Source organism: Halichoerus grypus, chromosome 2 (genome assembly GCF_964656455.1).
Source record: "Halichoerus grypus chromosome 2, mHalGry1.hap1.1, whole genome shotgun sequence".
Classification (NCBI taxonomy): Eukaryota; Metazoa; Chordata; class Mammalia; order Carnivora; family Phocidae; genus Halichoerus; species Halichoerus grypus.
This window is the reverse complement of record NC_135713.1, coordinates 29,064,315-29,082,598: the sequence shown is the minus strand read 5'-3', so window position 1 is coordinate 29,082,598 and position 18,284 is coordinate 29,064,315. Positions and strand designations below refer to the sequence as shown.

The following is an 18,284-nucleotide window of genomic DNA, read 5'->3' as shown; positions in this document are numbered from 1 at the left end:
TTGGTTAATGAAATATGTCAACATTTGGAAGTTCTGTATAACTTAGACAGCCAATATTTCCCAAATGACCAACACATAATGTTACAGAATCATGCATAGATAGAAGGTCCAAAATATAAGATAGACGAGTGGTTTTTAATTTAACAAAGTTCAAAAAAAATTCACTGATGGTTTCAAATTCCACATCATAATTAACTTTTAAGAAACTATACCACTTAGGGTGGGGCACCTGGGTGGCTCAGTGGGTTAAGCGGCTGCCTTCTGCTCAGGTCATGATCCCGGGTTCCTGCTCAGCGGGGGGCCTGCTTCCCCCTCTTCCTCTGCCCTCTCCCAATCGTGTGCTCTCATTCTCTCTCTCTCTCAAATAAATAATAAGTTTTAAAATTTTTTAAAAAGAAAAGAAACTATACCACTTGGGATGCCTGGATGGCTCAGTTGGTTGAATGGCCAACTCTTGGTTTCAACTCAGGTCTTGATCTCAGGGTCATGAGTTCAAGCATTGTGTCGGGCTCCACTCTGGGTGTGGAGCCCACTTAAAAAAAAAAAACAAAACTATACCACTTGTCAAGTTTTGGTAATCTATCAGAGAATGACATTCACAACTATCTGAAAAGGTTATTAAAATACTTCTCCCTTTCCCATTATATAACTGTGTGAGGCCCGCTTTTCTTTATATACTTCAAGTAAACAACAGATCACAACATAATGACGACAAATGCAGATATGAAAATCTAGCTATCTTATCTGTCTTATTAAGCCAGACATTTAAGAGACTTAGAAAAAATGTAAAATAATGCATTCTTCTAATATTTAATTTTAGAAACTGTGGTTTTTCATAAAATACGTATCATTTAAATTAAAATGGATTAGGCTTATTCTTTTATTTTTTTAAGGTTTTATTTATTTATTCGTCAGAGAGAGAGAACACAAGCAGGCGGAGCAGCAGAGGGAGAGGCAGAAACAGGCTCCCAGATGAGTGGGGAGCCCGATGCGGGGCTCAATCCCAGGACCCTGGGATCATGACATGAGCTGAAGGCAGTCGCTTAAGGACCAAGCCACCCAGGCACCCCAAGGCTTATTCTTTTAAATGACTTTTTAAATTTCTTGTTTTTAAGAGATATTAGCAATTATTAATCAATACACCCCACACAAAACAAAAACTCTTTGTAATCCTTAATAATTGTTAAGAGTCTCAAGAGGTCCTGAGATCAAAAAGTTTTAGAATCAGGCGCCTGGGTGGCTCAGTTGGTTAAGCAACTGCCTTCGGCTCAGGTCATGATCCTTGAGTCCCAAGATCGAGTCCCGCATCGGGCTCCCTGCTCAGCGGGGAGTCTGCTTCTCCCTCTGACCCTTCCCCCTCTCATGTGCTCTCTCTCTCTCAAATAAATAAATAAAATCTTTAAAAAAAAAAAGTTTTAGAATCACTGTTTAGGGAAGACTTCAGCACACTTTTCCTGTAAGGGGCTAGATGGTAAATATTTTAGGCTTTGAGGCCCTGTCATCTGTGTAGCAAATACTCAACTGAGCAGTTGTAGCTGGAAAGCAACCATAGGCAATATACAACTGAACAGAAGTCCTTGGACTTAGGCCCCTGGGAATATTGTTGCAGTGCAGGAATATTAGACCGGTATTGCCAGATGATCCAATTTGTTGAATTGAAAACTCTCAATCATATGTTTTATCTTAAAGTAAAAACAAACACTGTGCCAAACCATCAGTTTTCAATCTGTGGTCTACCAAGTAAAAGAAAGTTGATGGCTGGAGAACCATCTGCCTGTTTATCCACCAACAATACAAATCTAATTTTTCCTGATATATTTACCACAAAGTCTTAAATTATACTGATAGATCTGTTAACATCCCAGAAATTTTAATATTCAGAAATTTAGTCAACCCCTTATTTGAGGGAGTAAAAAATAATTCAAGTAGCAAAAGACCATAGTTTAGCAAAGACCGTAGTTCTGTATCCTGGGCACAGGGGCACAAGAGCACCTGGCTCAAGGGGTCCCAAACAAACAAGGTTCAGCCACTTGCCACTAAAAAATCCAAAGGCAGAGAAACAAGTGGTGATGAAACGAAAGGAATTTACTTGAGGCCAACACTGGGAAGACAGCAGACTAGTATCTCAAAGGCTGTCTCCAAACTGCTAAAAATACTCCTAGGTTTATATAAGGAAAATGTGGGACAAAGGTCAGTAGATACAGGCAAGTGGGCAGTAAAGGTCAGGTCCATCATTATCTTGGGGGTCAACTACAGGCAGGGTTTGCTGGCTCAGGGCAGTCCTAATTGTTTGAGGGGGTACTTTCTGTTCCCATCACAGGATGCTTTGCCAGCAGGATCTTTGGCCTGAGTTAAGAGATAAGCTGGCACCCCGATGTTTACAGCAGCAATGTCCGCAATAGTCAAATATGGAAACAGCCAAGATGTCCATCGACAGATGAATGGATAAAGAAGATGAAGATGTGGTACACATCTTAAAGAAGATGTGGTACACACACACACATAAAGAAGATGTGGTACACACACACACACACACACACACACACACACACACACACACATATACATGATGGAATATTATGCAGCCATCAAAAGGAATGAAATCTTGCCATTTGCAAGACGTGGATGGAACTGGAGGGTATTATGCTAAGCGAAATAAGTCAATCAGAGAGGGGCGCCTGGGTGGCTCAGTCGTTAAGCGTCTGCCTTCGGCTCAGGTCATGATCCCAGGGTCCTGGGATCGAGCCCCGCATCCGGCTCCCTGCCCCGCGGGAAGCCTGCTTCTCCCTCTCCCACTCCCTCTGCTTGTGTTTCCTCTCTCGCTGTGTCTCTGTCAAATAAATAAATCTTTAAAAAAAAAAATAAGTCAATCAGAGAAAGACATGTATCATATGATCTCACTGATATGAGGAATTCTTAATCTCAGGAAACAAACTGAGGGTTGCTGGAGTGGTAGGGGGTGGGAGGGATGGAGTGGCTGGGTGATAGAGATTGGGGAGGGTATGTGCTATGGTGAGCGCTGTGAATTGTGTAAGACTGATGAATCACAGATCTGTACCTCTGAAACAAATAATACATTATATGTTAAAAAAAGGAAGAAGATAGTAGGAAGGGAAAAATGAAGTGGGAGAATTGGAGGTAGAGACAAACCATGAGAGACTATGGACTCTGAGAAACAAACTGAGGGTTCTAGGGGGGAGGGAGTGGGGGGATGGGTTAGCCTGGTGATGGGTATTAAAGATGGTATGTATTGAATGGAGCACTGGGTGTTATATGCAAACAATGAATCATGGAACATTACATCAAAAACTAATGATGTAATGTATGGTGATTAACATAATAAAATTAAAAAATGCAAAAAAAAATTATAAAAAAAAGAGATAAGCTGGAAAGAAGAACTTAATCAATTGGAAAGTTTGAGATCAAATGGAGGTAGTTGATGGGGCGCCTAGGTGGCTCAGTCGTTAAGCATCTGCCTTTGGTTCAGGTCATGATCCCAGAGTCCTGGGATCGAGCCCCGCATTGGGCTCCCTGCTCCGCAGGAAGCCTGCTTCTCTCCCTTTCCCACTCCCCCTTCTTGTGTTCCCTCTCTCGCTGTGTCTCTGTCAAATAAATAAATAAAATCTTAAAAAAAAAAAAAAGGAGATAGCTGAAGTCCTCTTTCAAAGGAGTAATTCAGTTACTGACTAGCTAAACTATTAAGAATATAAGGGGATGAAGTTTACTTAAGTGTGGTTCTAAATGAGCACTAAATAAGGACAAATTCTAGTATTTCTAAATAAGGAATGCTCTTTGAAAGAGTGCTTTGATTTGAACACTCCAGTTGCCTTGTGTGTGAAATGAACCTATCTTACCTCTTCTTGCTCATCTTATCCTCCTATTGCAATTAACACATACCCCATAAAAAATTATGGTGATGCACTTTATTGCTTTACTTTGTGTGTCCCTGCATGAAGCACCTTGAGGACAGGAATGTGTCAGTTTGATATTCCCAGCACCAGGCACAGTGCCTGACACAAATTATAAATTCAATTTCTGTAGGACTTGGTGATGTATTGGGTGACCTACTTTATACCAGCCCCTCTACTTTGTGCTGGGGATCAACCAATGAATTAGAACACTCTTTTTCCTCTCTGTAATGAGAAATAAAGGAAGGCAACAGCCCCCTGCATGCAACGAATGACTCAGTAAACACACAGTTCTTTATAGTAACAGTAGCCATACACAAACAGAAAAGCGTGATGAATTTTTTTAAGTAGGTTCCACCCCAAGGTGGAGCTTGAACTCACCACCCAGACACCCAGAATCACATGCTCTACTGACTGACCCGGCCAGAAAAGTCTGATGAATTTACAGTGAAGCCCCTAAGAAATGTGAAATTTTCGTTCACACGTAAACTTTCTGACAAGCTACCACTATCCACTCTCGCAAGAGCAGTTTGGAGTGCCAAAGAAATTGACGCGCAAACTCTTACGTAGTTGCAGTTGAGAGATTCTAACCTGCAAAGCTCGCGACACCAAGATCCAGCGCTCGCGAAACCCACCAGAACCGGGGCGGCCTGCGCTGCCGGGCACTACCCAGCTCCCACTTACCCGACCCCTGCTCCCTTCCACCTCCCCACCCCTCCCGGCCCTCTCCTTCCCCGGTCCTTTCCCCTTCTTTCCTCCATTCCCTAGATAACCTCCACGGATTTTCCCCTCCCCCACCCTCAAGCATCCAGCCTACGCCCGGGAAAGTGCCTCGGCTCACTCGCTCCGCCCCCTAACGTCCAGCCCCCTCCACAGCTTCCTCTCTTCAGCTTCAAAACGCAGCCTTCAAATTCCCCTCCAGATTAACCGGAAGTGCGTCATGTACAGGCGCCGAGGCGCTCGTTTGGCGCGCGCGCTGTAAGCTGTGGGTCTGAGCTAGGGTGTTGGGTTTTTCTCTCTTTTCTCCTTGGTTTTTTACTTTTTCCAGACGCTGGTGTCTCCGAGTCTCGACATGCCGTCTTCTTTACTGGGCACGGCGATGCCGGCCTCCACGTCGGCCTCAGCTTTGCAGGAAGCTCTGGAAAATGCAGGGCGGCTCATCGACCGTCAGTTGCAAGAAGACCGCATGTACCCGGACCTTTCCGAGCTTCTCATGGTGTCTGCCCCAAGTGAGTGATCAGTGCCCATTTGGTGACTGCTTTCTCAGCCGAAAGGACTCTCGCCTGACTTCCTAACTAGGTCCTTATCCCCAGGGTGGGCCCAGCGAAGACATTTGAGATTTAGCTGTGCTACATTTTAAAGAGCGAAAAAGAGCCTATTTTCCGTTTATTTTCCTGTTCTCACTTCACTGCCGATATTTGAGAGGGTAGGAGTGACGAGCAATCCCCCATTTGAAGCAAAGACCCCAAACTTAATGAGCTGCTCACTGCCTCCGAGTGTTCATCGCTAAGGCCAGTTGAGTAGGATCACCTGATCCAGGTCTCATTCTTCTTCATTCCTCATTAACATTAGACTAAAACAGACGGGCAAACGAAGTTAATTTGGAAATTTACCATCTTCTCTCAAAGATAGTCTTTATTATGTGTAGAGTTAGTGTAATACAAAGCCCTGTAATACATAGGTAGTTGAGAAGAACTACCAGTGGAATAAAGGAAGAGAGCAGGGATATTAGCTGTGATGATGAACAGGGAGGGTAAGGCAGTGTATGGGCCCACAAAAGAGAGGTGATGGGAAAAAACTTTGTTTAATGGTTTTAAATTATGACCAGGTTCCTCAAGGCATGTAATTACATAAGTAATTCCCTTTGTGAGACCTATATTGGAGAAAAAAAGTGTAAGAGACAAGGTTTTTGGTAAACAGTAACCAAGATAAAGTAACAAGGATAATCTGTGCAATGTAAACCTAAACGACACTTGGTGGCGATTTATAAAAGTCATTGAGTAGACTTGTAGTCAGAGAAAAGATGGAAATAAAACACATGTAGTATTTGTTCCTGACAGCTACTTAACCAGTGCTTATAAGAACTGAGTGGCCGGGGCGCCTGGGTGGCTCAGTCGTTAAGCGTCTGCCTTCGGCTCAGGTCATGATCCCAGGGTCCTGGGATCGAGCCCCGCATCGGGCTCCCTGCTCGGCGGGAGGCCTGCTTCTCTCTCTCCCACTCACCCTGCTTGTGTTCTCTCTCTGGCTGTCTCTCCCTGTCAAAAAAAAAAAAAAAAAAAAAAAGAACTGAGTGGCCTATTAGTAACTCTTATCTCGAACAGCATTACTCCCTTTGACCTCCTTAGGTTTGAAAAGCAAGACATAAAAAGAGTCCATACATTCTTGTCCTCTCTTAATCTGATTCAAATCGATTCTATCCACCTTTACACCAACCTCTTCAACCTAATCTCCTCCCCTTCTTCCAGCCTATTCTCAAACTCTTTGTTCCAGTCACACTGAATTTAACATGTTTTCCATAAGAAGCTCTTTCTTTGGGATTCTATTTTACATCATCATTTACTTCATCACTTCTGGACTGTTCTTTCTTCTTTGCCTGACATTCTTCCAGACTCGCTTGAATATCACTTCCTTTGTGAGGGCTTTCTTAACTAGTCACGTTCTTTTTTTTTTTTTTTTAATTACGTTATGTTAGTCATCATACATTACATCATTAGTTTTTGATGTAGTGTTTCATGATTCATTGTTTGCATATAACACCCAGTGCTCCATTCAATATGTGCCCTCCTTAATACCCATCACCGGGATAACCCCCCCACCCCCCCTCCCCTCTAAAACCCTAACCATTCACATTCTTACTGGAATTATTAATTCCATCCTTTGTGTTCCCACTGTCATTTAACATGTGCAATATCCTTTTTAAAAAAAAAAAAGATTTTATTTATTTATTGACAGAGAGAGACACAGTGAGAGAGGGAACAAAAGCAAAGGGAGTGGGAGAGGGAGAAGCAGGCTTCCCGCAGAGCAAGGAGCCCGATGCGGGGCTCGATCCCAGGACCCTCGGATCATAACCTGAGCCGAAGGCAGATGCTCAACGACTGAGCCACCCAGGCGCCCCGTGCAATATCCCATTAAAATTATGTTTTAAGATTAAATGGGATGTCTGGGATTTGCTTCAAAAAATCCATTAGGGAAGAAATAGCTAGGGATATAAATGAAACATGATCAGGCATGTTATTAGTAATTGTTGAAACTGGGTAATCAATCAGTACATAGGAATTGATTGCATTTTTCTCTCTAGTTGTATATTTTAAATTTCCCTAATACATTTAGAATTTCTTTTATATGTCAGTTTTCCCCAACATCTTTGTACTTAAAGAGAGCCTGGAAAGGTGCCTGGGATAAACAGGTCATCAGTCAGATCTAAAGAACATCTCCCTGTTCAAGACATAGAAAGGAGAGGCTGAATAGAGCAGCGCACTCCTGTCCTTAGGTGACTGTGTCTTAGGGCAAGAGAAGGGTTGCCAAATGAGAACACTTTATAGAGCAGTCTGTGGTTTCCCCCAGTAAAATGTTGCTTATGTGGTATTATTTGTATTTATCTTATTGGTCTTGGGGGTGGTCTAACAGAAAAATGCATAGATTGTTTTAATCTATTAATATTTAAGTGGGAAAAGAAATCTGTTTTTTCCCCAATCAGTATTTTGTTCATAATTGTTTTATCTGACAATCACAAAGTGGTTTTATAAATATTTGCCCATTTCAGATTAGTAAAATAATAGGAAAAAAACCTAAATTATTGAACTAAGTATTTCCTTTCTAATGGAATCTTTGTGAAAGATAACCTTGTGTTTAGTGCTGAAACCTGTAATTGCCCCCACCTTAACACTGGATTTTCTCAGGCCTCCTTTGTATTGGGTCAGAACTATTTTATTCTTTCTCTGTACCTTTTACAACCACCAGATGCACAATTTTTTTTTAGCTTGCAGTGCTTCAATATGCCTAATTGATGCCCAAAACATTATTATTTTAATAAATGCTTTGTTTTATTACTTGCAGATAATCCCACTGTTTCTGGCATGTCAGATATGGATTATCCTCTACAAGGACCTGGTTTGCTGTCAGTACCCAACCTTCCAGAGATGAGTTCCATCCGAAGAGTTCCTCTCCCACCTGAACTTGTTGAACAGTTTGGACGTATCCTGTTACCTTGTTTTTTAACTCCTTAAAATTTTTTAAAATTGCTATTCTTATTATAATTCTTGCTTTGTGTTTAATTGGTGTGTGTATATCAGTTCATTTAAGAGTTTTATTTAAAAAATATTTTAAGTATGTGGGTGGTTTGCCATGTGCCTAGAAAATTTCATATAACATTGAATGTTGAAAATTGAATCACATTTTAATTAATCTGGGACACTGAAGAGAGTGAATTGTTTACAAGGAATTCTGCATTTTTGAATGATATTCTTGCAAAGTAGTACTTTCCAGTTAAATGCTATACAAGGAAGCTTTTACTACCATATTTTAGCTGGAAGACCCATGATTTTCATTTTTATTTTTTCTCATATTTTAACATTTTTAAAACTGGGGTGTTGTTCTAAAACTGTTTAAAAACAAACTGCCAGGTACTTCTTTTTTCCCCCCTCCCCAAAAGTTTTTGGTATGGTTTTGCACTTATTGCTATCTTAGAATTAAAGTCTGTAAGTGATGGCATTTCTAAGGATCACAGTAAGAATGGAACACTAATGGCATCTTCATAGACTGAGTTACTAGAGGAGTTTTCTTACCCTCTAAAAAGAAAGATTTTGTCTTAATTTTTTTAAAGTGTGGCATATCCTATAAAGGCATTAGATTTATAGTTAAATTTGCTAGAAAGCTTTTTTATCAATCTATAGCCCTCATAATTTAGACATTAAGATGCTGTATTAATATTTAATGAGATTTTTAAAAGTATATTAATCTATTTAAAGTAAAAGCTTTTCAAATTTCATTACAGTCTGACAGAAAAATAAAGGAAATGGAAAATTGAGGAATACTTGTATGTAGAAAAACTAGTAGAATTTAATATTTTCTCTAAAATTTTCACTCTTTCTCTGAGACTTTGTGAAATAGTGTTATTAAATATAAAACGTACCTTATCCCATATTCTACTCTTGCTTAGTTTCTTTTTTCTTTTTCTTTTTTTTTTTTTAAAGATTTTACTTATTTGAGAGAGCACATGCGCACGAGTGCACAAGCAGGGGGAGCTGCAGACAGAGGGAGAAGCTGGCTCCCCACTGAGCAAGGAGCCTGACGTGGGACTCGATCCCTGGACTCTGGGATCATGACCTGAGCTGAAAGCAGGTGCTCAACCAACTGAGCCACCCAGGCGTCCCCCTTGCTTAGTTTCTTAATATTCTTCTTTTATCTTCTGATAATACTATTTCTGCAAAGGAAATTATTTGATAATTGTTTCCTTGTCTTATAATTACATAATTATTTGTTTTTCAACCAGACTATTATTATTTTTTTAAAGATTTTATTTGTTTGACAGAGAGACACAGCAAGAGAGGGAACACAAGCAGGGGGAGTGGGAGAGGGAGAAGCAGGCTTCCTGCCGAGCAGAGAGCCCGATGTGGGGCTCGATCCCAGGACCCTGGGATCGTGACCTGAGCCAAAGGCAGACACTTAACGACTGAGCCACCCAGGCGCCCCTCAATCATACTATTTATAAGAAGCTTGCAAATAGTCAAGCTATGACTTTAGCATACCGTGTGTTTGTTTTTTTTAAATCAGTCTTGCTCTTATACAGTTGGAGAAACTGGTCCAGTAAGTTTTTTCATGTCAAAATTTAATGGTGTTACTCATAATCCGTATTTTTTTTTAAGTTAGTAATGGTAAAAACATTACATTTGTCCTTTAGAATGCATTTCAAGTAGTCAGCATTATTTAGAAATTATAAATTACAGGTTTATTTCTGTCATAGCTATATCTTTCATTAAATTTATTAGAAATCAAGATATTTTATTTGCTCTTTCTATTAAAGAGTGGTTAGGTCATGATTTTTTAATCATAAATTTTAAAGTTTTTTTTTTTTAAGATTTTATTTATTTTTTAACAGAGAGAGAGAGAGCGAGAGAGGGAACCCAAGCAGGGGGAGTGGGAGAGGGAGAAGCAGGCTCCCCGCTGAGCAGGGGGCCTGCCTCTGGGCTCGATCCTGGGACCCTGGGATCACAACCCGAGCCAAAGCAGATGCTTAATGACTGAGCCACCCAGGCACCCCTTAATCATAAATTTTAAACCAAAATCTTTCAAAACAAATTTAGGAAAGATAAGATTGAAATCTTTTTGCCTTAATCCACACTACTTCAGATATGCAGTGTAACTGCATGATGGGCGTGTTCCCTCCTATCAGCAGAGCTTGGCTCACAATTGACAGTGACATATTCATGTGGAACTATGAAGACGGGTATGTATTTAATGCTGGTTTGCTGTAGCATGGTTAGAATTTAGATTATCTTAACTGCAGCTGATCTTCTACTCATCAGAAGCTGCATGGTTTGTCTTTCATTCATCTAACATCTGAATCATTGCTTCTCAGTATGCATACCAATCACCTGGGTTGGGGGTTAAAATGTGGATTCTGTTATAGTAGTTCTGAGTGAGCCTCAAGAGTCCGCATTTGTACAAACTCCCAGTGATGCTGCCAGTCTGAGTACCACTCTGAGTAGCAGGGGTCTAGTTGCCAAGCTCTTACCTCCCAATAAGATAGCCTATCAGTTTTTTGAGAGATCGTTTGACATTTTTAAGGATCTCTGTTTTCGATGCATTTCTATGCGTTGGGAGTCTCTTAACTTACTGAAGTGACTAAACAGTTTTGTTGGTCTGTGAGCTTGATCTATGTGTAATTTGAATGTATGTAACAGTCTGAGTGAAGGTCCAAGATATTCTTGCTAAAATAAAGTTTATTGATCTGGTAATCTCACCTGGCTTTCTGGAGATAAATTTTGGCATATTACCAGTTCTCTGTCATAATATCTTTAGGTGGTTAAGTGGGTTAATGAGAAGAAAACCCATGTAGTTGTTACTCTTTCCTTGGGTAATTAAGACACCTGTTAGGAACACACACACACACATACACTGTATCATTGAGTTGAAGTGACACTAAATGACAACTTGAACTTGTAGCTTAAATGAAACCATTTTTGTTCACTGATTTTTTTCGATTAGAACCTTTTATAGCTAGAGTTACGATTGAACTGTTATATAGTCCTAATAGCAGTGATGTGTGCTTGTGATTGTTCTTCATATATCTTGAACTTTAGTTTGTTGTATTATTGCAACATGGTCATTTTGATACTAAGGAATAAAACCTCTTCATTTAGGCATGAATGTATTTAAGAAAACCAAATGCCAAAAAACTGCATAATAGATAAATGTAAGGATAATTTCCTTAAGGGTTTTCCCTTTAATGAAAATTTCTATATTTCCATTAACATCTAATATATCCATCATAATAAAATATTGAGTTTATCATGTATCAGACACTGTTTTGTGCTAGGAACAGCATTGAATGTGGTAAATATAGTCTCTGTCTACATGGAACATACAGTCCAACCTTACTGTGTTAAAACTAGAACTCATTTAAAGAAAAATCATCTGAACAATGTGCTTATTGAAAAAAAAAATCAAGGCACAAGTCCTGGGTATAAATCTTTATTTTGTTCACAAGTTCAATACTGCAAAAGCCTTGGGCTTCCTTTCAATTATTCCATTAGCTTTCTATTATAAATCCTAATTCCACCTGGATAATAGGCGCATAATCTTGTCCCATTTATTGTTCTGTAACCCCTAACTTCCCCAGTATTGGTCTTAGTTTCTGGAGGCTGTGCCAGTTATCACAATATGGAAAAAAGCGGGAAACCTGGCTTACCTAAGTGGCCATTGAGGTGTTTTCTTCCTGTTTGCTTGGTCCTTTTCAGGACAACCAGAAGTTTTCTTCAAAGTCCGGATCATATATTTTTTTCTTGGTATTTATTCTGCTTGGCATTTTCTGATTTTCTTGATCTTTCATTATTTTGGAAGTTTTTCAGTGATTACCTTCAAATATTTGTCCTGTCCCATTCTTTCCCTCTTCTGAGATTTTTATACTTTTGTTAGATTGTTTGATGTTCTTCAACAGGTTTTGGATGCTCTGTTCTATTTTTGTTTCTCCATTCTTTTCTTTTTTTTTCTTTTTGTTTCAATTTGGACAGTTTCTATTGACCCAACTTCAGGATCACCAATTCCTTCGTTAGCTATGTCAAGTCTACTTAAAAAGTTCTTAGAAGATGTTCTTTCTCTATGCTGTGCTTTTTATTTCTAATATTTTCACTTGCTTATTTCTTGTAATTTTCACCTCTCTGCTGAAGTTCCTTATCTGTTTATTTATGTCATCCACCTTTTCCATTAGCACCCATACTATATTAATCATATTTATTTAAAATTTTCTGTCTGTAGTTAAGACATCGAGCTCATAGCTGAGTCCATTTCTGTTGATTGCTTTGTTTCTTGACAGGCTTTTTTTTCTGTGTTTTTTTTGTCTCATGTGTTTTCTGAAAGCTAGATATCATGTGTAGGACAGTGGATACTGCAGTAAATAGTATTTATCCTTAGAAATGGGCCTAGCAGGTAGGCGTTTATAATGGGGAAAGTTGACTTTTTTCAAGTCAGGAGTTGAGCTGAGTTTGGTTTTGTCATTGCTGTGGTTATCCTCAGTGGACCACAGGTTTCATCCTGTAGAATTACTTTATACTTAGGATACAGGTTGGGATGCCGGAGATTTTTTCTCAATGTTTCCCTTCCACTCTCAGCCTTATACTTTCCCTGTTTTTCTGAGGGGGTCTTGCCCCAGCAGTAGAATTGCTGTTACCTTGCAACCTGGTTGGGGGGAAGTTTGGGATGGGGAGCAGCATTCCCTGTTTTCCTGGTTTATGCTTATTAGCCTTAGACAGGCCTGTGTGCCTGGATCTTGGAATTGAAACACTTTTCTTTGCTGGTTTATTTTTCATTACATTCTGTAGTCTTAAAGAACATTTTAGATAAAACTGTTTTCTTCATATGTATAACATGTTTTTCTTTAACTATTGGCAGAGGAGACCTTGCCTATTTTGATGGACTTAGTGAGACTATTCTTGCTGTGGGACTTGTGAAACCAAAAGCTGGTAAGAAATAAAAATGTAATGATTAATTTACATATGTATATGCATAGGACTGAATAACAGCACATTTTAACATAGTTGAAATTTTTATTGAAGTTTGGTCTGAATTCTAATTAGAAATATGTAAAGTGATTAGGAATATTTAATAGTTTATTCACTTTATGGTAGAAGTGAATCTGTCTTTAAATTGTTACACTGGTGCACCTGGCTGGCTCAGTTGGTAGAGCATGTGACTCTTGATCTCAGGATCATGAGTTCAAGCCCCACGTTAGGTATAGAGCTTACTTAAAAAAAATACTTTTTAATAAATAAAATTGTTAAACTATAATTTTTGAATTTTGTTTTGCTTATTTTTTGTTACTCATTGTTGATTTATTTACCTGAAGTTTTTTGCATTATACATCTTTTTTTTTTTGCATTATACATTTTCATCAGTTACTGAATTTAATGTAAAAACCATTTTTGTCTCTGCGTTTTTTTAGTCTTGATAGCCCATAGAAATGAAAAGAGTTCAGAATAACTCTTAAAGAAGTGGCAAGTATTGTTTAACAGTTTCAACTTCATTGTGCCAGATTTTTTTATAAAAGCTAATGACAAAATAATAGATTGATTTAAATTTAACATACATTTTTTGGATGTATGAGAAATCTTCCTACAATGGGAAATAGTAGACAAAATTGTTTGTAAGGCCTAAATAAAATTTTTTGAGTTCGCAGCTGTTTGAAATGATAATTCACATGGTACAAACATGCAGTCTTATACACTGTTTATGTGATTACATTGGAAACTTATTTCCTTAAAATAGAACCTCAAGGTATTCTTCACCCTGAGGTATGTATCTCTTTTATCTACATTTAAAAGTTTATTCATAGGTGCGCCTGGGTGGCACAGTCCGTTAGGCATCCAACTCTTGGTTTCAGCTCCGGTCGTGACCTCAGGGTTGTGAGATTGAGCCCTGCGTGGGGCTCCACACTCAGTGCAGAGTGTGCTTAAGACTCTCCCTCTGCCTCTGCTCCTGCCCTCTGCTTGCTCATGTGCGCTCACGCACATGCTCTCTCTCTCTCTCTCTCAAAATGAATAAATAAATCTTTTTTTAAAAAAAGTTACTATCTAAAAGCTTATTCATAATAACAGTGGAGGGCTCTCCCTGCTCTGTATTTTAATAAATATAAATTGTCCATCTAAAATAAATAGTAAAATTTTGTTCTACTCAAATATAAACTTCAGTGCAAAATTAAAATTATGGCAAGTCTTTCATATGGCAACAAAGGTGTGATCTTTGATAGTGAAACAATTGTTTTTGTTTTTTGTTTTTTGTTTTTTTGAGAGAGAGTGTGCAAGTGGGGGGCGGAGGGGCTAAGGGGGAGAAAATCCTAAGCAGGCTCCATGCCTGGTAAAGAGCTGGACTCTGGGGCTGGATCTCACCGTGAGGTCGTGACTTGAGTCAGTATCAAGAGTCAGACACTTAACCGAATGAGCCACCCTGATTATGAAACAACTCTGACTTTGCTATCCATAAGCACTGAAAATTCTGACTCTCGAACATAAAGCGTTATAACAAAGTTCGTATCTCACTTTGCCTGTTGTAAGAAAATATTCTTAAAGTCATTGTTTTCTAACTCAAGCTTTTTGGCAAGAGTTTGCTTTATTGGCAAGAAGAGTATGAATACATGTTTCAATTTTATGGTTGCTTGAATAAAACATAAGAGTTCTTCATTGTTTTCTAGCATTTGCAGGTTTTTGTCCACAGAGAAATTGACAAGACTTAATCACACTTTTCTGAGTTCAGGGAAGCATTTTCCATGTATTAAAAGATTCACGTGCTTGTCTAGCTTCATTTGCATCTTCCAGGGTGGTAATGTAGCTGAAAGAGCTTATGGCTTTGGGACATTATTCATTATAGTGATTATGAGTAATTAGTGATTATGAGTCATTTTACCTCATCTGTATGACCAAGTAGGGCTGCCATCAAAGTCAAATCATGTGTAAACTCCTTCCTGGAAGTTATTCTTGGAATGGTCTTTCCTTGCCTAATACAGTAAACCTCCTACCTCAAGTTCAGTCAGTCAGTTCTGGAAAGTCAGTGGACTTTTCAGTAGAAGAGAAGAACTTAGTATTTTCCTATTTCTGAACCAGCATCTCTTGAAAAGGCATCATGAAGTTGCCTTAGAAGTTGAAAGTACCATTGGCCAAGTTTTTGGTGCCAAAGCATGCCTTTCTAAAATGCAATGGGTTATGGTTCTGCTGAGTTTTTTTTATCAAAACACCAAAAACAGGGGCGCCTGGGTGGCTCAGTCAGTTAAATGTCTGCCTTGGGCTCAGGTCATGATCCCAGGGTCCTGGGATGGAGTCCCGCATCAGCCTCCCTGCTCAGCAGGGAGTCTGCTTCTCCCTCTGCCTGTGCCCCTACTCGTGTTCTCTCTCTCTTTCTTGTTCTCTCTCTCAAATAAAATCTTTTTAAAAAAATAAGCAAAAACAGATGTTAGCAAAGGATCCTAAGTGTTCATATTTGTGCACAAGTATTAAACTATTTCTTTCAAAACTTTTTCAAAACTTTAAAACTTTTTCATTCAAAAGCAGTGAAACTTTGAACTGTTCCAAAGACCTAAACAACTTACGTTAATTTCTAAAAAGTGCTAATAAGATGTGTTTTATGATAAGATGTGAGAGCTGACAAAAGTGAGAAATGTCAGTCATTTAACCTTGTTGCATTCTGAAGGGAGATGGGTTCCATTTCTACCATCTCCTGTTGCGAAATACTTGAATAAATGATGAAGATATGTCCATAATTGTGACATAAGATATATTTTCTTTTATTACTGTCAGTAAGACACTATTTTTGGATATTGTAACATGACAATGATAATTATACATAGAATCTCATGTCACTGCACACCTTTTAATGTTAAACAAATAAATAAACAGTACCTTAGCATGAATTAACAAAAAAAAAAATGTGTACTTGGTAATGTCCCCTCTGAAACTATAAATTATCTGGTTTTGATATATAAATTCATCTGGGAATCTCATTTAGCATAAACTCATTTCTGTTTCTATGAATTTGACTTCTCCAGGTACCTGATACAAATGGAATTATATTTACCTCTTTGTGACTGGTTTGTTTCAGTTATGATTTTTTTTTAAGATTTTATTTGCTTATTTTCAGAGAGAGAGTGCAAGAGCACGAATCGGGGGGAAGAGGGAGAGAGAGCATCTCAAGTAGACTCCAGACTGAGTGCTGAGCTCAGTGTGGGACTTGACCTTACCACCCTGAGATCATGACCTGAACCGAAATCAAGGGTCGGATGCTCGACCGACTGAGCCACCCAGGCGCCCCTCACTTAATAATGTTCTTAAGATTCATTCTTGTTGTAGTATTGTCAGAATTTTCTTCTTTTTTAAGGCTGGATAATATTTCTATGTATGTATACATATATGTGTACGTATACACACACACACACACCACATTTTGTTTATTCATGCATCCGTTGGTGGACAGTTGGGTTGCTTCCACCTTTTGGGTACTGTGAATTATGCTGCTGTGGGCGTTAAGTATACAAATAGAAGGCTTTATATTTTAATAAACTATTTTATAATGTAATGCTGATTTTAATTGGTATTAAATACTGAAGGTGTTTCTTTTCTAAGATGGTTCTTTTTTATTACTATCTACTTACTTAAATATTCATAGGTAGTAAAATTAAATTGAGTTCAGACTTTTCATATACTATTTAATTTTTTTTTTTAAGTAGACTCCACGCCCAACGTGGGGCTTGAACTCATGACCCCAAGATTGAGAGTCGCATGCTCTACCAGCTGAACCAGCCAGACACGTCCTTCATATACTGTTTTATCACTAGTTCATTTTAATGGTAAAACCATTAGTCTATCAATGCTTAAATAGTGTAAGTGGATGTTTTTTGGAATCATCCCTAACCCATGTCTGCTTTATCTTAGGCATCTTTCAACCTCATGTACGACACCTCCTGGTTTTGGCAACCCCTGTGGATATAGTGATTCTTGGACTTAGCTATGCTAATTTACAAACAGGTATGGCAAACCACATGTGGTATTTTTAAAATAAAAATATGTTAGCCAATTTATATAATTAAAAGCTTTTTTTTTTTTTCCACTAAGTTAACTTTCCAGACTATTTGTTCATAGGAAAATAATATTTCCCTATAGGTATGATAACTTTCAGGTTAGTAGCTCCATCAAGCAAGTGTTTTGAATATGCTTATCATATTAATGTGCATTCCTTAAGTGTACAATATAAAAGGGTAATAGAAGAGAAATAATTGACACTAGTGAGTTTTTCTATAATGCTTTCAATTTCTTTGTTTCTGGTTTTTTGAATGGCTGTTTTAACATATGGAACACTGAAATATACATTATTCTTTCCTTTAACATAAGAAGACCTGAATTTATTACTAGTACATTCAATGGTTTCTTTTGCATTCTGGCAGTCTGTTTTGGGTGAAATAGTGTTGAATTTCAGTGACTGAAATTAATGATTATTACTATCAAATCCTTGGGTTCTTTCCCCAAATCTAGTAATTTGGGATAGTTTGTTGATTGATGTTTTACAGTGTTATGTATATAAAACATATATTGTGTATATATACATATTGTAGGTTCTATTTAACTTGAATAAACTGTATCAGATTTTTTATAGTAATTTAAAAGTATATGTTATAGAAGCTTTTAGGTGTGTCAATAAGAATTCAGTAAAAATACCAATTCTGAAGATAATGTAGTGATTATTTCAAACTTCAAAAACGCTAATAAGCTGATTCATATTCTTTCTTTAAAAAAAATAGGTTCTGGGGTTCTTAATGACAGTATGTGTGGTGGAATGCAGTTGCTTCCAGATCCTTTGTATTCTCTTCCCACTGATAATACTTACCTTTTAACAATAACTTCCACTGATAATGGGAGAATTTTCTTGGCTGGAAAAGATGGCTGTTTATATGAAGTAGCATACCAAGTAAGTCTGGCATTTATAAACATTTTTTTCCTCCCCCTGGATAAAGTAGGGATAGATTTTACTTTTGTTTTCTAATTATATAAGCACATTAATATATTCTTATGAAAAGTATTCAGACATACAGTTAAAACCGTATATAGTCTTGCATGACTACACCATGCCTACAAAACCCAGTCCTCTCTCCAGAAGTAAAATCCAGTTCTGAGTATGTCT

The 18,284-nt window shown here is 38.2% G+C and overlaps 1 protein-coding gene across 2 annotated transcripts in view; it reads left to right on the top strand.

Annotated features, from left to right (window-relative positions):
* The first annotated feature begins 4,763 nt into the window (after window positions 1-4,763).
* NUP155 (nucleoporin 155) overlaps window positions 4,764-18,284 on the top strand; it is a 63,555-nt gene continuing 50,034 nt past the window's right edge. Inside the window, exons 1-6 of one of the 2 annotated variants that reach the window (XM_036074672.2) lie at window positions 4,764-5,137; window positions 7,965-8,102; window positions 10,257-10,353; window positions 13,017-13,087; window positions 17,042-17,134; window positions 17,905-18,071. In XM_036074672.2, coding sequence (XP_035930565.1) covers window positions 4,981-5,137; window positions 7,965-8,102; window positions 10,257-10,353; window positions 13,017-13,087; window positions 17,042-17,134; window positions 17,905-18,071 — 723 coding nt within the window. In that variant the 5' untranslated portion in view covers window positions 4,764-4,980. The remainder of the gene's footprint in view (window positions 5,138-7,964; window positions 8,103-10,256; window positions 10,354-13,016; window positions 13,088-17,041; window positions 17,135-17,904; window positions 18,072-18,284) is intronic. The other variant, XM_036074671.2, reaches the window with a different exon arrangement.